General features: G+C 54.2%; 1 protein-coding gene across 4 annotated transcripts in view; it reads left to right on the top strand.

The window, feature by feature from the left end:
- The window catches only part of Rbm19 (RNA binding motif protein 19), a 101,520-nt gene that overhangs the window by 59,410 nt on the left and 20,922 nt on the right, over nucleotides 1-21,188 (top strand). For all 4 annotated transcript variants that reach the window (XM_074061135.1, XM_074061136.1, XM_074061137.1 and 1 more), the window contains exon 22: nucleotides 12,517-12,622. In XM_074061135.1, the coding sequence (XP_073917236.1) occupies nucleotides 12,517-12,622 (106 nt within the window). The remainder of the gene's footprint in view (nucleotides 1-12,516; nucleotides 12,623-21,188) is intronic.

Raw genomic sequence — 21,188 nt, forward strand, 5'->3', positions numbered from 1 at the left:
GGGGACTCCTGTTAAGGGGGTGGGGAGTGTACTGCCCCCATTGTTACCTGGAGGCTTCCCTGTGGCTAGCAACCATAGACACTCAGAAGCGAGGTGAAGGGCAGAAGTTGGTTACTCTGTCCAGCATAGGACACAGTGGGACGACATAGGACATCAGCAACTCCACGGTCAGACACACCTGAACACAGCCCCGAGACCTCAGCTAAGACTTTACCTCGGCCTCCCTCCCCACTGCCTGGTTCCCGTTTCTGGCAGCGGGAATCTGATCATGAGAGGGGCCAGGGAACAGAAAAGCAGAAAGAGACAAACATCCATTTGTAACTCCAGCAGTCAGCAGATGCTTTTCACTGGGCACCTGCTGTGTGCCCGGCCCCATTGGCGCTGATCTGGGCTCTGGCCATTCAGTAATTCAGCAGGGGGACAGAACGTAAGCCGCAGGCAGGGTTGCCCACAGGACGTTGGAACGTAGAACATAGACAAGCAAGTGCAAGTCCTGTGCACACAGGCGTGGGTGGGAACGCCTGAAGGGGGCGCCGTCCTGTGCTCTGCCCCCTTGACTTCAGCATGATGATGGTTGACTCACATAGGTCATGTGTCTGCCTCTGCTGAGCAGGTCTCTAGGCTGATGGTGAGGCATCTGCTCTGGACTCTCTGGGGGCCAGCTCTCCCCACCACTCCCACCGTGCCATCCCGCCCCTCCCACCACTGAAGAGGAAGGGTTTCCCCCAAGTGACTGCCACCTTCTGCCTTTAAGCATCCTGCAGTACAGTGTATTCCCTCCGTGTATGAAGACGCCAAGGCCAGGCTGCATACAGGTGCCTGCTGAAACTGTTGAAGTGCCCCTGTGTACCAGTCTGTATCAGGTAGCCCTGGGTTACTTGTGCTTCTTGCTATTTTAATATAACTTTGGCTTTTTAATTTTATTTGATCTAATCTAGAGGTCAGCAAACTGAGATGCATGTGTCAACCATGTGTTCTTATAAAGTTTTATTGGCACACAGCCATGCCCACTCATTTACACACTTCCTGCTGCAATGTCAGGAGTGAGTGGTTGCAAAGCCAAAATCCTTTCTAGAAAAAGTGTGCCCTGGTCTGAGCTGTGGTGGTCAGCTGTAATTGTCAAAGCCTTTCTCGAATCTGCCACTGTTAACCCCTTTGCCCTTCTCGGCTGCTCTGGGATGAGAGATGAACAGGCTTCTAGGGTACAGTAGACCCTGGGTGTCCTCAGGAATAGGGTTCCAAGTAGCCCACTGTGCTGACGATGAGGAAACACCGATCATGCTCAGATGAATGGACTCAGTGCTGTACCAGCGTCCGCCTTTGGACAAATCCAAAGTTTCCAGTTTATAACTTCACTTAAGCACATTCACTTTGATCTTGTTTGGGAAACAAGGCCAGGGAGACACTCAGCAGATCTTACAACAATTTAAACACAGCAGACAATACCATGGGACTGACTGAGAGCTTCCCCGTACCAGCTGAGCTGCAGGATGCACATAGGAATTTAAAACTTTTGTTTTGAAATTCTTTCTGATTTTTGTTTTCTTTTAGTGAAACTTGGGTTTGAACTCAGGGCTTTGCACTTGCAAAGTAGGCACTCTTTGGAGGCCACACCTCCAATCCATTTTGCTCTGGTTATTTTGGAGATGAGGTGTCATGAACTATTTTCCCAGGCTGGCCTCAAACCTTGATCCTCCTGATTGCAGCCTCCCAAGTAACTAGGATTACAGGTTGAGCCACCTGTGTCCAGTCGATACTTGTTTATCCACTTTTGACTGCACTTTGTCAGAGCCACACGCAATAAATCCAAGAGGAAGGCAGACTTACTATAAAAGTAAATGGGCCCTTGTATGGAAGGGAGCAGGGCCCTGGTTGCCCCTGTGGGTGATAGGCAAGAAGTGGAGGGCATGGCCTCTGTGCACAGATTCACCTGGCTCTCTCTTCTTCCTTCTGGATCTCTCGGTTCTAGATGAGGGAGATACCATCATGCATAGTGGGGGCTAGTGGTGTTGATGGCTTTCGACTTGTTTTGCTCCACACCCTTGCCCACTGAAGCTCTACCCTGACCACCCAGGATGGCCCAGTCATATTCTACCCACCTCCCAAGAGACCCTGGTTCTCTGACCCTACTAGCAGCTGTTTCCCACAGGGCCTTATCTGGGTGTCACGGCCTTCGCAGCCATACACCATGGTGTCGTGACCCTTCAGTCTCAAAAGTACTCCCCGCTCCCCTCACCCCACCCTCCATGAGTGAAAGATGGTGTTGGTGACTGTGGCCTGCTGCCTGGGGCCCATGCTGGGAAAGTCTAGCCTCCAGGGAACTGGGACCTTCTCCCCCTACAACACCCCCTCCTCAGAGCTCTCCCTGCTCTGTGAGCTGTGGCTTCTCGGCTTTTCCTTCACACTCTGCTTACCCTCGCCCACCTGCTGTCCACAGTCCCTGGTGGAAATCTAGCTTGTGGGAGGATCCATGCCCTCTGCTTGAGGAGTTACATAAGCCACGATGCGTGCAGAGAACAATGTAGGGCTGATGCAAAGTAACTTGAAATAAGGTAGATTTATGACACCAGCATCATTACGGTTTAAGCATGGAAGTGGATCCCAAAGATGTGGGATGACCAAGCCCTCTGTGTGTGACAGGCATGGCAGGGCAGGGAGTACACAGATGCTCAGGGGTGCAGTGTGGCCATTCTGTGTCCTGCCTGTCCAGGAACTGGCTGTGGCCAGGCCTGCGGTGGGTGACCCAGTGACAGGGCAGTCTTCTTGCTCGGCACCCTGGGCTTGCCCACAGACTGTAGGTCCAACCACATTCTTCTCCTAACCATTCCTCCTTCATGGAAGCTGGGAGCCCCTGCTCCATCCTTGCCACCCAAGAGACAGTTTAATCAGTGTCCACTGTGACCGAACTCTGTGGTGATGAGGTACAGCACTGCGGGCCAGAAGTCCACACCTCAGATGGGGGATGGGCGGCGACATGCAGTGAGGTCCCTGCAGTTGCAGCAACAGCTGGGACATCCTGGATCGTTGTGGTTTCCAGAGTTGTCGTGGAGACAATAGCAAAAAGAAGGCTACGTGGTAGTTTAAAACCAGTTTTAAGCTAATAAAAAGACCCAGTCTCTTTTCCACCCCCCTCTTTAATTTTTGTCCTTTCTTCTTTCTAACATGTGCTGAGGATAACGACACCAAAGGGTGTTAAATTGGTTCTGAATGTCCACCTCTGGCTGGCCACATTCTTGTAACGATTTCATTAGCCTGAATTACCCACTTTATTTTCCTGTAATGGGATTAGCTGTACTTGAGGCAGCTGAAGACCAGTGGGGCAGTGAGCAGGAAACATCCACTGCAGTTTTCATCAGCTCACTCAGGCAGAGGGTGGAACTGACCAGAATGGGCACTCGGGCTAGGGAGCACCAAGGAGGGCACGTCTTCCCCAAGCCCTTCAAAAGGGGAAGGCAGAGGAGCTGTATCTGGATGAGGAACATCTCCCTAGGGACATCTTCTTCTGATTGTCCTGTAAACTAGTAGGACTTGTCCATAAGATGGAGAACTGCCTCTTTCTTCAGCGTTCCAAGAGTCACAAAAGTCACACGGGGCCCTCTGTGATCCCAGCTCTCTGCTGGACACCCAGGATCCCCTAGGAAGTTCTCATGCCCAGCCTGCTCCATCTCAGGTTCAGCCTGAGAAGCCAAAAGGCTTAGGAGGCATCACTGGCCACTTGCTTCATGGATGGGAACATTGCATTAACTTCCACTTCTGGGATCCTGCCATAGCCAGGACTGTGGAGTCACAGCCTCGTGCTGTGGGTGCCCAGTACTGGTGACAAAACTGAGCCTTAGAACCATGGTGGCAGGTGCAGGGCTGGACCTGAACCCAGATCTGCCTCAGAGATTGGGTGCTCCAGGTGCTGCTAACTCAGCCCCTCACTGTCAGAACTGGACTTCAGCAAAGTTACCCACTCCGCGATGTCCCCAGCGAATCAGAAGTATTACCCAGGTGTTAGTTGCAGACCAAGCTTTTCCCCTTCCTGTGCATGATAGGCCACCAAGACGACTGCCTTACTGTCTCTCATCAGCCAGGTTGCTGTCCCAACTGTGTTTCTGGGCACATCCTTGTCCTGAGAGACGCTGAAAAGCTCTCTTGTTTAGGAGGAAACGGGACTCAGTGGCCAAATGAGTTTACGAAATACTGTCTTTCACTCACTTCCCCAGATAGACCCTCCAAGCCGCTCACATCTTAAAGACACTGACAAGGTCTGTAGCCGAGAGGCCTGCTGAACTCTGTCTAGAAGATGTCTCTCAAACAGATTCAATCCCAGCAGCCTTTCTGCACAGAACACCTGTTAGCAGCCTTAAGGATGAGTTTGAGATACGGTGATTTTAGAGTTATCTCTGAGTTTTAATCCCCTGCTTGTGTGCTGGTGTTGGCATTTTCAGATTCAGCAGATAGCGCTCAGGGTTCAAGTGTTTCTTAGATCCTCCAGCTCCCTCAGTGAAAACGGGAGCAGAGCTACAAAAAGGGCCTCTTGGCGGAATGTGTCAGTGGAGCAGGAGGAAGATGCTGGAATTTCCATTTCTACTTAGGTTTTATCTCATTCTTTAAATTTTTCCAAATTTAACTATTTAAAGACATACGTGGTGCCTAGACAGTGAGACAGCAGGACATGCTGACTGTTTACAAATTAAAAGTGCACAAGCACTGAGGATTGATTCTCAATCAGTCCTCTGTATTACTGAGGGCGTGCACCAACCCAAGATGTAAAAAACTGTAAGCAACCAATTTAAAGCCAGTGCCCTATGGAAGGCCGGTCATGGTGGCTCACACCTGAAATCCCAGCTAATTGCAAGGCAGACATAGAAGGATCATGACTCAAGATCGGGCAAAAAAATTATCCAGACCCCATCTCAACAAACAAGCTCAACTTTATGTGCACACCTGTCTTCCCACCTGCATAGGAGGTGGAGTTAAGGAGGGTCATGGTCTAAGGCCAGCCCAGGCAAAACCCAGTAAAGCAAAAAAGGGCCAAAGACCTGGCTCACATGGTACAGTGCTTGCTAAAGGTCCTGACCTCAAACTCCAGTACTGCCCATCACTGTCCTGCCGGCACAGAGCTCAGAGCTGGCACCTGGGGCAGACTTAGGAAGTGTTGGCCAGGCAAACACAGGACCTGTGGTACTTGGCCTACAGGTCTCATTATAATTCCTGCTGCAGTTTTCAGCTAGGTCTGAGGATGAGGACAGTGAGGGGCAAGCACTCAGTGCAAGCAGAGCCACAAATATGCAGAAAATCTCAGTGGTGAGACCCCGTGTCCTCAGGGGTGGCAAGTCCCTGAGAACCACCTCATATGAACCTGACCACTATGGGGTTGGAGGGCTGGATGCAGGCCGGGTGGAGGGGAGGTAGGGAACTCCTCACTTCTCATTTGCTTAAGCCAAATCGCAGTGGACTCAGACTTGGAAGTAGCCCACAATGTCTGTTGTAATCTGTGAAACCATGTTTTTGGCTTTGTGGTCAGTATTTTTAAATGTCTTAAAGCAATCTGGATCACAGGTTTTTTTCCCTTGAGGTAGTGAGGATCAAGATTGAACCCAGGGCCTCACATACGCTAGGCAATCACTCTAACCACTTGAGCCATGTTTTGTTTTGTTTTTGAGATAGGGTCTTGCACTTTTGCCTAGGCTGGCCTTGAACTTTTAATCCTCCTGAGCAGCTGGAATCACAGATGTGACCACCACAGCCAACTCCCAGGCTTCTCCTGAAGGGGAAAAACTGCAGGTTCTGGGCCCACTTGTCCCTGGATACCTGGGCTGGGCTGATGGGCAGTGGCCCTCACCTGTGAGCAGCACCTGCTGGGGGAACTCATTACCCCCAGAGAGGGCAGCTGGTTCAGGAAGGGGCGTGGGGCAGGTAAAACTACATCTGGACAAGCCCCCAGGTGACCCATTGCTGCTGGTCCAGGGACCACATGGACTTGGAACATTTGCTGCTGATTTCCTCTCCTTTTAGGTCCATCACCTGCCTGGCCCTGGAAGTCTTGAACTTGGACTTAGCCAGTCTCCCCCTTCCGCTGACCCGGTGTATCCCAGCTTCCACACCCCTCGCTCCTCCTCCTGATCACCTGTGCAGCTCAGAAGGGACTAGGTGACAGGCAGAGCCAGCCCGGGGGCCTCCTCCCTCCAGGGTCAGGTCCCCTCCTCCCAGAGCCACTCAGGAGAGACCATGGGCTCCACCTGGAACGCACCCCGTCTCCAATGCAGAGATGCCATTTAACTGCTCGTCCCTGGGACTTCTCATCTAGAAAACGAGAGGGTCATGCTCGCCTGGCAAGGGCCCCATGAAAGGCTGTTGAGAGAAGCTAAATGCTGTCCTCTGTGCCTCTTCTCACACTTTCTCAGAAACCAGGCCATTTTTCAGCCTCCAAGAGGCAAAAATGAAAGGGATTGTCGTGCCACTGACGATTGAGTAACCTTTCTACATCCAGCTTTCACCAGGCTGAGCAGTGGGTAATTGGGAGAGTTCAGTGTAAAAGATGCTCTTTAAAAACAGCCAGGGTGAGGACAGGGAGGGAGAGAGGCTCAGCACTGCACCTAACTGGGGCTCCATTAGACGGCCCTGGAGCCATCACCCTGTGCAGAGCAGGCTGGGATTGCCATGTGTGGTCCTGGGGGAGTGCAAACATTCCACCCAAGTTACCCATGCCGAGACCCCTGCGTGTTGTGTCTGTAGCTCAGCCTGGGTCCTCTGCAGAGCGCCTGTGGCTTCTCTTTCCTGCCAAGCAGGGCTCAGTTCTGACTGGTATTGTCCCCAGGTACTATCCCCATTGGTAAATAGCCAAGTAGGCCTCTTTTTCCTGCTGTGATTTACTCCCTGCAATTAAAGGAATAAACGTGGGCACTGTGGAAGGTCCTTGTGACACTCCTTGTAATAACTCGTGGGTCGTCTTGTGTAAAGACTGAATGTTCTGCTCTGAAGTGTGCTGTACCTAAGTGAACAAGCACATGGAGTATATGAGGTGATGCATTCAGGGAGCTCTGTAAATGTTGGCTCCACAGTGACATGAAGTTCTAGAGTGTCTTCTGAGGGCCAGGCACAGCCCTGCAACAAAGAATGCATAGTTGGATTAAGGTGGCAGCATTTGAGCTGAAAACTGAATGACAAAGAGTCATTTGTGGGACTAGCCAGGTAAGGAGGCTCTTCCCACAGGTAATGGGAAGAGCATGTGCAAAGGCCCTGGGGTAAACTTGTGTTTGGTAGGTTCAGGGAACAATGTGAGGAAAGCTACTGTGGGCTCTCTGTAGCAAGTGTCCAATCAGACACAACCTTGAATCCCAAGCAGAAAGTTGGGAAATTATTCCAAGGATGCAAAAAGGCAGTGGAGAGCTAGTAGTGTGGGAGTGGTGATGACTAGCAGTGATGGCTGTCAGAATCCACTGTGAGAGTGAGGGTGACTCAGTTTCCCCATGTGTGAGGTTAGGATTGGATGAGGCAGCCTGGGACCAGCCATCTCTAGAGGCTTCATGCATCCCAGTGAAAGTGGGCAGTTTGGACGACAGATCCCCACATCCCCCAAACCTCCCTGCAGCATGGAAGCCATCTGCTGCAGGTAGGGGGAGGAGAGGGAGTGTCAGAGATCAGAAGCCTTTGGCTCTAACCCTGCTCAGCTGAGATCAGCACTCTTTACCACAGAGCCTTCTTTCAAGTTTGAGTGCGGGGCTTGCCACCTGCCGACTGGGAGGCCTCCCTCCCCTGCAGCTCCTCCAGACTCTATAACCTTGCATCAGGGCCTTTGACTTATTGCTGGGAGAAAGGGCAGAGAAGGTAAACTTAGGGAGCAGAAGCCCAGGCCTGGGGGCAAACCTCACCCTGAGCCCAGCTCAGCCTGTAGGACCTCAGGCACTGCACCGCCCCCTTGTGGTGGGTTGTGATGCCAGACTTAGTTTCTCTCCATGTAGAAAGAGTGCAGCCCAGCCCAGGAGGAACTCTTGAGTTCATGTCCATGGGCCTGGCTTGCTGTGGGGCACACAGGATGGGCACTGGCAACTGTCAAGTAAGCTGCGTAAGAAAGCCGACACTGGTGGCATATTTGAAGGGCTTTTTAATGCCAAGAGATTTGGCCATTCTTTCCTTCCCTCTAGAAGAAACAGAGGAAGCCTGCGCCTTATTCTTACCATAAAACCACCTTTCATCTTGTTCAGATCACAGCCTTCTTCTGAGTCTGGGTCCCTTGGGTGGTGCTGACTCTCAGCAATGCCTTAGGCGCAGATGGGGAGAAGCCGTGCCAGCCAACTTCACCACGTGACTCCACACGTGGGCTGCGATGCTGGTTCTTCCAACAGATCCAAATTAAGAATGGGCAGACTGTCCTGGGAGCAGAGGGGCCTTGGCTCCTCGGGATGTGCCTGTCCCCCCTGCTCCGCCCAGAGCAGCTGTGGCATCACCAAGCTCAGCCTCTCCAAGGGCTCTCCCCACCTTCCCTCTCGCTTCCTTCCCGCAGGCCCATCTGCACTCGGGGAGGGAGAGGGGAGGGAGAGACGTGACTCATCCCTGGGCAGGAGCAGCCTGGGCCAGGGCTGTGCAGGGCTGGGCAGGGGCACAGCTTGCACAGAGGGAGGAGACCCCACCCTCCAGCAGGCACGGTTCGTGCGCCTGTGTCACCTGGGGCCTGTGTGATGCTTTTGCATACCCCTGCTTGTTCACCCCGACCAGGCGTAATTGGCTCGCCTCCCTCCACAACTCAGCACCCCCCTCCACCCTGCACACCTCGGAAGAAATTAGAAACGTGACAACAAACTCCAGTTGTCGAAAATCCACAGACCCACCACCAATCATGCGTCAGCGGCGTGGTGGAGGGGGTGGGGCGTGGTGCGGGGGAGTAATTGGTGAACCCAGGGTGAATGAAATAATTGGAAAAGTGAGGTGTGAGTTTGTTACGGGAGTGTGAGCATGGTGGGGGAGGGGAGGAGGGCCGTGTTTAAAAGCGGGGTCTGTCCTCTTTATTCACAGCTTCCGATACAGTAATTGCTATTTTGTGGTTTCTATTATCTACGCAGTGGGGAGTGTGTGCGGCTCCCTCTCCTTGCATGTGGCTGGGCTGAGGACGAGTCTCCAGGTACCCCTGATTTCCCTCCCTCACTGGCCCCTGGCAGCCCTGCCCAGCCTCTCCCCAACCATGGCCTTGGCTCCCAGGGGACAGGGTACCTGCAGAACTTCCCCCAAAAGCCACTGTTAAAGATGGCCCTGCGGACCTTGCGGTCAGGTCAGATAAGAACCTCCATAATGGCTGGTATTTATGCCTTGCTTATCACCAAGGAGCTAACAGTACTTCATTGATTTTTTTTTTTTCTCCCCCAACCTTTTTTTTTTTCTCTTCTCTTTAGTTCTCTTTTGATATCTCTCTGCAGTCATTGGTATTGGCCACAGTTAAACAGCACGCAGAGTCCTCCCGGGGCACTGAGGACAGGAGCTTGCCTGGGCTTGAGTCCCGGTCACTTTTCCTCTCTCTGCCCCTTGGTTTTCTCATCTGTCAGACGGAGGCTGTGAGACTACTGGCCCTAGGTTGGCACACCTGGGAAGGATGGATCTCAGAGGCCTAGCAGGTGGTGGGCACTCCATGGTAGCTGGGGTGACAGCAGCAATGACAGTGTCCTGAAGCCTCAGCTGGACATTTAGAAAGTGCCCACAGACCTCGGAAGTTCCTTCTAAGATCTAGCCCTAATCTCCTGCCTTCTCCTTAGTCCAGCTCTCTTGTCCTGTTGTTAGAAGGAAGAGACTGCTTGTCCATTTCCTGGAACCTGCTGGAGTCTGTGGGCACAGTATTTCGTTTGCCAGTCACAAATCTGTCCAGAAGCCCCAAAGCAGGGCTGTGCCCTCCCCAAGGGGCCCAGCCCTCACCCCTGTCTGACCTCTGTGGTGGACCCAGAGTGTCCCTCTGTCACAGCTCCTTCTGCCGAGCTCTCATATGGCACTTTCACAAGCCGCAGAAGCCCAACCCCACCAGCCTCCTCACTAGCTTCTTTCTGCACCCTTAATTATTTTCCTTGCCTTTCTCCGGACCACAGCTGCTTACCATGCACAGAGCTTCCCGGCTTGCAGTGTGCTGTGGAGAGAGATTAACCTCAGCACCACCCAAGCCCAGACACACACACACCACACCACCACCATCCACACACATACACACACCGTACACTCCACACACACACCACCATCCATACCCACACATACACACCGCCGCCGCCGCCACCATTCGTGCACACACACACTCCACCACCACACACACACACACACCACACACACACACACACCACACACACCAGGCAGGGCTACATACTCCAGACTTTTCCAGCCATGCCCCCCAGAACTGGCCCCAGGAGGAAAGAAGCCTCAGCTCCTGGAGGTGGCTGCCCCCATGCAGGGGATGAAGGGGCTTGAAACATTGTGTGGCAGAAAGGGGGCTGGTGCCTGGCTTCCCATTCAAATCCTGCTGCTTCCTATCAAAAGCCACCGCTGCCTCCTTGAGATGTAGTTTCTTCATCTGTGAAATGGGGCCAATAAGACTAACTGTGATCTTGGCCTCTTCTGTTTAATCCTCACTCTCCCCCCCACACACCCTGCACAGAGAGGTGAGATTTATCAGCACGGTGTCTGCCTTCAGGTCTGCAGCTCTGTTTGTTCATTCCAAAAATTCCTGCTGGCATCCCCAAAGAGCAGGACCCTTGCTGCAGGTGCATCACATCCGTGTGGTTTCTATTGGGCAAGGTGGGGGAAGGGCTGAGGAGAAAACAACTCACCCCACGGTGCCCTAGTCAGGGACAGTGAGTGGTTATATTGCAGGGTAGCATCTGCCCAGCCTCAAGGTTAGGAAAGGAGCCTGTGGCAGCTGCGCCCTGGAGGCCAGATGTGGCTGGAGAGCCAGGGGGACGGACCCACACCCCAGAGGTTTCCCATGGCCCCATGGATGGAGTACTAGCCTGGGCTCACACTTTCAGGGAAAGTGAAAACAATCCAACTCCATCATCCAGGCCACCCCAGACTCCATCCCTCACATCCCAGTGGCCTCCTGCAGAGCTTGGAGCCAAAGAACCATTGATCTGAACAAACCTACAAGAAAACGTGTGTCTGTTCAACCCTGCCCACTGTGTCCCTGCCTGTCCTGCAGAGGCAGCAGAGGCTGTGCGTGTCATGGGCTGTGTTGGACTTCAGGTGGCAGAAGAGAACAGCGTTTGTGGGCTGGACTCCTCACTCTCCAGCCTTGCCTTCTCATCCCACCTCCCCAGCCTCTGGTCCCCAACCCGGGCCCTCCAAATCAGTCAGGAGCCTCCTCATAGCGGGAGCTGACCGGCAACAGTATGGCTCCTTCCCCTCTCCGGGAGGCTGGCCTTGTCGCCAGCGCCTGCCCAGTCGCCTACACAGAGGAGGCACTGGAAGGGGGCACGGAGCTGCCAGGAGAGCTGGAGGAGACGTGCGGGTTCATTTTGAGGATTCATAATGTCGCATTTACACACGGTCCTGCTTTTGGAAATGGGGCTGGCAGATGCTTGGTCATGCCAGCAGGGCTGCAGGTTAACGCCTTGGATTTAGCTTATATCATTTCACGAGAGCTTACGGCCTTTGCTGTGTTTTTTCCCAATCGGTCTTTGGCCTGAAGCATCCTAGACTGTCGTGTGTGTGTGAGTGTGTGTAGATTTTCAAATAAAATAACACCTCTCTTCAGATGCTGTGCACATTAAATATTTATTGGTAGCAATTTGTGTGTATATAGTTGATAAATGGACATCAAGAAGGGATTGGGGGTGGGGAGTGAGATGAGAAAGCCAGGGAGGTCCTAGAAAGCATGGGCCTTTTTGTCCAAGAATTTCTCAGAGATTGAGCTCAGTGGAGAGGAGAGGAGTAGCCCAGGGATGGTCGGGGGCCGTGTTTACCTGTTTGATCCCAGTCAGGAGGTCCTGGGCCATTTTCTTCACAGCTTTGCCTACCTTTGGCTTAGTAGATATCAAAAAGAAAGCTTAGGAGAAGGGGACGTGGGGTTTACAGGAAGTAGCTGTGTGTAGTTGGAACACTCAGCTCTGTGGGCACCTCCCAGCCTAGGTCCTGGAGCTGGGAGAACGGGCCTTGTGCTCAGCATGGGGTGGCCATGTGCCTGGCTCAGGTGGAGGTAGGCTGGAAAGGTTAGGGGACCCCTGCCCAATCCCTTGTCCAGAGCCTTGGCTCTCAAATTTGAGTGGCCCTACTTCCCAGCTGGGGACTTCCCCAGACTGGCCACTTACGTACCAGGTAGGGGTCCACTGGCAAGTGTCACCCCGTCAGGAAGAGAGAACAGATGTCCTCCTGCTAATGGACAGGAACCAAAAACTTTCCGTCGAGGTCTCTAGCCTCAGTGTTCCCTCGCTGCCCTGCTTGGGTGCCAGAACATGGAGCGCTGACACTTGGGTGCGTTTGCCTGTGGTGAGAACTGGGCCTTGCCACCCCTGCCTCCTTTGCAGGGCCCGATTCTTAAACTCCTATGTCTGCCTTTGTTTCCAGCACCTTTGGGGAGCTGAAGAACGTCCGCTTGCCAAAGAAGATGACGGGGACAGGTGCACACCGAGGGTTCGGCTTTGTGGACTTCCTCACTAAGCAGGATGCCAAGGTGAGCTGTGACCCTCTCTCCTCTCCTTCCTGAGCCTCTTCGTCCAGGAGTGTCCCTTTCCTACACAGGTTTTCTTTTTCCCTGACTCTGCTATTTCATGTGATACCCCAGAGGAAAAACGCTGTGTTTTGTGTTTGGAGGAAGGAGCAGAGTCATCTGTGCGGGAGTTTTAGGGTCCCAGGGTCTCAGGCCTCTTCTTGTCATGGCAGCTTCTGGTCCAGGTGGTCCCTGCCTGGGCGAAATGGGAAAAGCTGCGGGAATCACACAGAAAGGAGAAAAACAGTGCATGACATTCCCTCCTTGTCCTGCTTGAGGCCAGGGTCTGCTCTGTGCTGGTGACACCTGAGAGCCGCCTAAGCAGTGTTGAAGTGAGGCAGCTGCTTCGAATTCAGTTCCAGGGCAAGATGCAGGCTCACCTGGCCTGCAGCAGGGGCCCTGCTATGTCTGTGGGGACTTCAGGGTGGTCACTGTGGCCCTCCCTCCATGAGTGCCAAGCCCAGGGTGCCATTTCCCCTCGGGTGGCTCAGCTGTCCTCAAGAGCAAAACAAAGCAATGGGGGCTTCTAGAGGCTGGGGTCCCCTGTACCCTGCAGCAATCCTTCAGAAGAGCGAGGAGGTTTCTGGGAGTTTCACCTTGACGTTGCGAGGGGCCCAGGGGCAATGCAGCCTTGGCAGCCCTGGAAACACCACAGGCAGAGGGCACTGGGACCCCAGTACCTGTTCTGTGGCACGTGTGTCTGGACTTCTCCTCTCGTCGGCTGGCAGCCTTTCCTTTGCTTCCCGTCCATGACAGAAGGGACAGCATCCTGCAGTAACAGGCCAGGGAAGCAGTGACACTTAGTGATAGCCTCTCAGCCTCCACTGACCCTCCCTGTCCTTCACTTTCCTCACCTGTAAAATGGGCTAACAGCAGTGCCCATGCTGCCAGGGTTGTAGTGCTGAGGGTCCTGTGAGAGGCTGCGTTGGGGACGGAGTGGGAGGGGGGGCACGCTCCACCTTGAGCAGCCTCTCTCATAGAGGCCAGTGCCAGAGCTAGTCATTGGTGCACAACCTTCAGAGCCCACACTTTGAATCCCACACTGCCTGTTCCCTGCTGTGTGACCTCATGTTCCATGACTCATGTCCCATGTGCCTCGGCTCTCCCCTTGTGAGTCAGCGATAGGGTTTTCCTCCAGAGCTGTCAGGAGGTCTGAGGGGTGATATTCTGAGAACTGGGCCTGGCCTTGTAGGCAGCCTCCATTGGCCAGGGCAGAGGGGTGGGAATGGAGGTGCAGTGGTGTGGTCTGGAAAGGGAAGGAGGCAAGAGTAGCGGGCATAGTGCAGCCTGTAGGCTGTCCTTCCTCACGTGCCACTTCCAAGCCCGAGAGCTTGGTGTCACAATCTCTCCGACAGCTGGGAAGTCAGACCCAGAGTGAGCGTCCTGCCTGGACACCATGAGTCTCTGCCAACCACAGTCAATACAGTTTTGCTTTGGGACTCATGTGGACAGAAGGGAGCCCCGGAGACACAGGCTGGCACATGTCAAGGAAGGAGTTCACCCAATGCCCAGTTGGCCTTCGAGGCACCCAGAGCAGCTGGGATGATGTTTCTGAGGCCCCACACAGCCCTTTCTGAGGTGAGTGGTGGAGGTGGTTGCTGCTTCCCTCCATGGCATTCAGACTGCAGGAAGAGAAAGGACAGCCGAGGACATGAGGCTCAGCCCACAGCCCTGGGGACCGTCTCTTCCGCCCCTTGCCTTCCCTGGGCCAGGGTCCTCTGCCCACCACGCCAACCAGCTGACCTTCCAGAAAGTCTGAGCGCCGTAGCTGTCATCTCCTGCAAAGATCCCTTGCTCTTTGTGCTCATGGGAAAGCTGCCGTTCTCTCCCCCTGCTCCTCCAGGCCTGCTGAAGAACTTGTCTTCTGAGTGGAGTGGTGAGCGCTCTCTGCCGACCCATAAACTCAAGCACTCCGCACATCACAAACTCTGAATGTTGTAAATATCCGGTCACTCCAGAGCCGGGAGTTGGAGAGGGGAATTGTGTGCAGTGTGGAGTCGAGTCCCCAACGTCCTCTGTCTCAGCAAGTGGGAGAGCAGCCTCCAGACCCTGCCTCTCAGTGTGCTCACCTAATCTCCCTCTGCTTTGGAAGCTTTGGGGAGGGAAGCCTCCTTTAGGAACTCACCAGAACCCAACAGACCCAGCCCTCAAATCCCTTACTGAAGGCTTTAGTCTCTGTGAGGAGCAACAGTCAGTCACTGTCAGAACATCGACATCCACTTGCATGAGGAGCTCAGCCCCAAGCAGTCCTCTGAGACAGGAGGGGAGCAGGAGTGAGAAATGAAAGCAGGGAGAGGCAGAGACCAAAAGCCCCTCAGACGACCTCAGGGCTGGAAAGCTCTGGAGAGACTCGTGCTGTTGGAGGGACAGGTGCTGGCCCACCCCAGGTGTCTCAGCTCCCCACAAAGCGCTCTTTTCCCAGCAACCACATGCCTGCTGGCCACGAGGGCCCAGTCAAGTCTTCAAGGCTCCCTGCCCCATCAGTGACCGCTTGGCTTGAGCACGCACCCTTTTCCATTGTCCCTGAAGAGGGCTTCCACATTCTCGGTCCTTTCTCCACCAGACCTGCACCCCACCTCACACATCCTTGGGGACTCTCAGTCCATCCCCTCTGGGTCAAGCACACACCCGAAACTAGGGAGCATTTCCTAGCAAGAGGCTCTGTGATGGCTGCTGTGGCACAGGCCAGAAGAACTAGACAAGTGATGACAACAGCCAGAGGCTCCCAAGAGCACCATCTTTCTGTGCAGCACGCTCAACGTGCGCTTCACCTCACCCCAACCTGTGGTGCCCGTGGGTGGAGGTTTTTGCTCAGAATCTCCCTCTCAAGATCCCCAGGCATCTGCGGGGCTCCAGCTCTGTGGCCCGACACCACGCCCAGGCTGGTTGGCACTGAGATGCACTGGTAAACTGGGGTTGGACCCAGGTCCTCGCCCTCGTCACAGGTGCTGGGGACCGGAGCACCACTCAGAGAAAGCCAGATCGATGAGCTGGCAAATTCTGCCAGCCTAGGAATTTTATCAACGCCCAGTGTCCCAGGCAGTAAATGTCAATCCTGCTGAAGGAGCTGTGTTATCTAAGCCTCCAGGTGTGATGATCCGGCACTTCTCACAGAACCGCCCCCACCTGGGGGAGGGAAGCAGGCGACAAGGTCGGGGAGCAAAAGAGAATGGGACATGGCATGAAATCAGGGACTCGCTCATGTCCCGCCTGTGGCACTGTCCCCGGGGGCCTGGCCTGTGCCTTGCGTGACCGATGCCATGCTGCTCTGAGCCACAGCAGTGTCTCAGAAAGGCAGCATCTCTGAATTGATGAAAACTGTCAACTGAATCCCACCTTTGCAGGGACCGTGCTGGGCATTTTGCATGCATTCATGTTAATCCTCACAGGACTCTCGGGAACAGGTGGTTGGAGGCCCTTTGACACTTGGGGAAACTGGGGCTTAAAGGCATGAAGTCCCTTGCCCAAGGTCACACAGTACTTGGCAAAGCGGGAAACAACCCAGTTTCTCCCTCCCGTCATTCATCGGTTCTACCCACCATGCCCACTGCCTCCCACCAGCCTAATGCCTCACCTGAGATGCTGGTTACAGTTGCTGTCCAAGGGGTTCTCCCTGAAGGCAGCTCATAGGAGCCACCCCTCCAGTCCCCAGAGTAGCCACTCATTCCTCTGGGCTGCCCCTCACACGAACTGCCACACTCCTTCCTGCCCTCCCAAGTCCAGGGTGCAGCCTTCTCACCTGGCCAGGTGGGCTGGGGAGCCCCCACCAGGTGTGTCTGGTCCTAGTGGCTGAGCAGCCGCCAGTAGCCACTGGAATTCCATTTAGAAGCCGCTCCCTCCTGCCTTTAGTCAGCCAGGCTGGTCATGGAGGAAGAAAGAAAGGGCCGCACGGAAGGGGAAAGATGCAGAGAACAGACGCGCCACCCGGAAACCAGAATATTAATTTTCTCCCGTGCAAGGCGCCTTTAATTTTCCCTTCACCAAGCCCGCCGTGCCTTTGTACTTTTGCAGTTGCAGCTGTTTTTATTTGCCGCTGCTGCTGTTGTTTTAAAAGGTCTATTTTCACATGCAATGTTATCCAATTAGCAGAGCAATGTGTTGGCTTAAATAAACACTCGGGGGGAGCCAGCAGTAGGGAGACGCCATGGCGGCTGGCGTTGGCAGGCAGAGCTTCTCCGCCGTGGTAAGCAGCCGGGGCTTTGACTGTAGGGTTGCTCCAGTTAAGGTCTCTCATTTCTCACTTCTCCACCTTGCCAGGTGGGCACAGAGGGAGTGGCATGTGCGCGACACCCGAGCTCATCCCTTCTGGTAACGCAGAGCTATAATGGGCTCACCTTGGGCCCCTCCAGATGTTCTCCCCAAGTGCGATCCCACCATGTAAGACATAGTGGAGGTGTAGGCCATGAGGGTCTGGACAGAGCTCCTAGGACCAAACGGTCTTCTCCTCTCTGGGTGCCTGGCATTCCCAGCAACACGCCAAGCGCTTTGCGTGCACAGGGAGCACTGCCGGTCAGTTGTGTCATGTCTCCTTAATAAGTGCAAGGAGGGAGAAGGATGCAGTCTCCACAGGATCTGGAGAGGACAAGACCCCAAGGAGAGAAGCGCCATGTGTAAGTCAGTGTGGTCCAGGACATTAGAGATTCCTCTCCTGCTGTGCATGTGGACAAGGGGTTTGGAATCCCCTGCCAGGTGACTCGCCCCACCACCAGATGGCAGAGGATGAGTGCGATGTTGGTTCAGCTCTTGCACCAAGGGAGGAGAGGCAGCTGATGTCACTTGGGGCTCCGTGGGTCCAGTGCTGCAGTTGGGGACCTGGGTTGCAGCTGTTCCCAGAAATCTCACCAGAAGCAAACCTGGATCAGAGATTTGTCCCCACTTTTCTGTTCAGGTGTGCATGTCATGTGTGCACTCAGGCCTGTGTTCCAAAAGGGAAGTTTTGCCAGGATCTTCTTATCGTAGCCCAGAGGGAAAAGAAAATATGCTCAAATCCTGAGCTTGCATTTCAAGGCAGGGACTCGGGCTCAGCCAACACATCTGTAGTGTAAGAACCTAGGATTAGCATAAGCCACTGTCCTCAGACTAGCAAGTACTGCTCAGCCCTTATCACTGAGGTGTGAGCCACACTGCTTTCACATCAGCTGACTCAGCCCTTCAGGCTCTGTAGCCTGCCCTGGGGCTTAGAGGACAGAGAGAGGACTTGGGTTTGAATGCCTCCTCAGGGTTATCAGGCAATGAGTGTGAGTTATGAAGGACAGGTAAACAGCCCTCTGGGTGAGACCCTTCCTTCCTCACCAACAGCATTAGCGTAATTTACTGCTGATGGAGACCACCACGGGTACCAGGACCCAGCCCTCACCTTGTGGCAGGTGCCATGCCAGCCGAGTAGCCACTGCCTTGCTTAGTCTTTGTGTCAGCCTGGGGAGGTCAAACCATTCCCATTTTGCAGCTGAGAAGGTGTAAATAGGTCACGTGGCCAGAAAATGGCAGGGCCAGGTTTGTGCCCCATGAGAATGCCAGGCCACACTGATTGTCGCCTTGTGGCTTCTGACCCTTTGCTGCCTGGCACCAGCCATCATTTCCCAGGAGTGCTACAAACTTGCAGAGGGAGAAGTGGTTAGCATTTGGCTCCTTTGTAGATCCCAGAGATGCTGAGTTGGACTGGGCTGAGTGACTGACTGAATGACGGTGAGAGGCTTCTGTTTGTCTAGGAAGCTCGCTCTCAGCTCCACTGTGTCCTTTCTCAGAGAGACCCAGGTGCTAACCAAAGGCATAACTGTATTATGCAAAGAACTCAACTTACCCCAGGACAAACGCCTTCTGACGGGCAGCTCCTCCACCCCTGCAGGCCACATGCTGCTGATGAGGTATACTGAGAGCTGCTCACAGAACTCGGGGAGCAAAGCAGCAGGAGAGGGAGGCAAAGGATCTGTTCCCCACAGAGCACAAGAATCAGAGACCCTAGGGAGAGGACATTAAAACCCTGCCAGGCAGACCGGCCCCCCAGAAGGTTCAGGCCTGTATTTCAACGGTTGTGTCAAGACAGTTATCACTCAGTCAAGCCTGAGTGTCAGCGGGGCTGGTTCCCCCTTTCCTGTGCTCAGTGGCTCAGCTCCTGGGCATATGAGGCTCTTCTTGGCCAGCTCAGGATCCTCTTGCCCCTGGCACTGGGGCACAGATGGTTTAGGACAGGTTGTCGTGGTCCATGTTCACTGGCATTTAACATCTGCTGAGAGCTGCAGCCTTTTGGCTCTGTGAGGACAGCTTCCCAAGGAGCAGGAGGGAGCCCCAGAATTCTAAAGGCAAAAGGCCCGTCCCAGCTCTGCCCAGAAACCGTGGGCCAGGAAGCTCTTTGCAGCCCCTTGAGACAGGAGTCCTGCCAAGGGTGCAGAACAGGCTTTTGTCCCTGGGAAGAGGTTGGTCTCCACGGGTTTGTGGAAAGGTCAGGCTGAGAGCTGCGCTGGCAACTTCACAGGGTCTTCCTGGTCTTGAAGGATGGCCGCCAGGCCTGGCCACAGTCCATGCTGTGCTGTGTCCCTGAACCACCTCAGCAACTTCCTTTCAGGGGAATTTGGACAAGGTAGCAGGAGACCAGGGATCCTGTACCTGTGTGCATGGCTCAGATTGGAGATCTAGAAGCCAGGATTTTCAGATACCTGAGCCAGGGACTTGGATGCCCATCAGAGTCAATCAAGGCTGCAGCAGAGGGCAGAATCCATCCCAGTGGTTCAAACAGAGATTTAAGAAGCAGTAAATGGGGCTGAGAAGCTCACAGGGACAGCAAAGCCTCAGGGACCAGCAGCAATGGAAAATGTCATCTTCCTTAGGCTAAAGGGATGCCTGACGGGAAAGATGAGGGCTGCTGTCATCCTGGAGGGTTGCGGCCAGGAAGGAGCTTCTGCTGTGGACCACAGGCTTTCCCAGCAGACCTGCAGAGTGCTTGGTACATCCCCTCAGGTGCCTTCCATGTGGGCTACTGTGCCCATCCCATGAGGTACCAGAACCATGCGTGGTAGGTGTAGTGCCAGACCAAGCCAGTGTGTGTCTAGTCTGTGGTGACCTGGAGGCCAAATGTCCTGGGCTATGCTCTCCAAGGCGTACGTGCTCCCGTCCTGGCTGTCTGTGTGATCTGAAGTAAGATCTGGGTCAGAAGGGAGCTATGATGAGACAGCAATGCCAAGGCCACCCAAGACAGGTTCTTGAAACCCTGGACAGAGGAGGCCCCTGTGCTCTGGGGATAGTCATTGTATACAGCGCACCTTTCTGGAATAGAGAAGTTAGAGCACCTGTCCTTGGGTTCAAGGTCAAGTCAAGGAGACTGCCACATATAGGCATTATGGGGCAGGGAGCAGGTGCTAGAACCTAAGCAAGCCAGGTGCACCAGGCACAGGGAGGCCCCAGGCTGCAGCCTAAGCCAGAAGAGCAAGGCCTCAGAGCTGAACACATGCTCTGGTGGTTTTCCCTGCATTAAGATGGGAGAGTACTGCTCCATCTCTGGTAAGATGAGCCCACGTGCTGGGAGCCCTGTGGAACTAGGAGAGCCATAGTCCAAGAAAAGGACACACAGCAGAGAGGACCCGTTCCCCAAAGTGGACACTGTCCCAGGGCTGTTTCGGTCTGGAGCTGAGCAGGAAAATGCTAGGAGATGGTGTCGTGGTTTCCTTGGGGTCAGGAGTAGGGACATCCCAGGTGTCCCCTGTGCCTAAAAACTCCTTGAGGGTTTTCCTCCTGCCCCCAATGCCTCACACAAGCTCTGGAATGCAGTCACTCAGATTAATGCAAGACCAGTTTTAGCCTAGAATCAGTCCTTACCCTGCCTGCGTCAGTCTGAGTCCACCACCTTCCAGCCATCAAGTAAGTGGGCACGCAAAGGCAACCCGAACTCTAGTATGCACTGGGGACGAGAGCTGCGGCCTAACTGCAAATGCCAGCGGGCTTTTGTGAACCGCCTGCCCCTGCCCCTGCCCCTGCCCCTGATCTGTGGTGTGCTAATAAGCAGTCAGTGTGTACCAGGTAACAGCAGGCAATGTTCAGCGAGGCTTCCATGTACCAGGCAGTGCCGTTCTTGCTGCTGTCTCTCTTTTATATGAGGAAGCTAAGGCTTAGAGACGTTAAACAGCTTACCCAAGACCACACAGCTTGCAAGTGATGGAACTGAGAGGAGATGGAACTGCCCCAGGGCCAATGTCAGAGGCAGCTGGGCGGGGAGGGGGGAATTTTTGGTAACTCCTGCAATAAACAAAGACCCCCTCCAGGCCTTCTGAAGCACAAGAAAGGAAAAGCAGCTTCCAGGGGTAAGAAAGAAACAAATGTTAGTACAGAGGCAGGCCAGGAGGGGTGTTGTCTCACCTGGGCCTCCTTCCTGTGGTCTCATTCCCTTTTTCCAAGTTCAGGCCAAGCAGCCACCAGATGCAGCATCTTGGCTGCCATGTCCCCAGGATGCAGCTCCTCGGGGACCCGGCGCCTGGCTGGAATATCCTCCACGCCAGACTCCCCACCAGCTCCGTCTCCACATCTCAAGGCCCCGGCTCCC

This window comes from Castor canadensis, chromosome 18, assembly GCF_047511655.1.
Source record: "Castor canadensis chromosome 18, mCasCan1.hap1v2, whole genome shotgun sequence".
Lineage (NCBI taxonomy): Eukaryota > Metazoa > Chordata > Mammalia > Rodentia > Castoridae > Castor > Castor canadensis.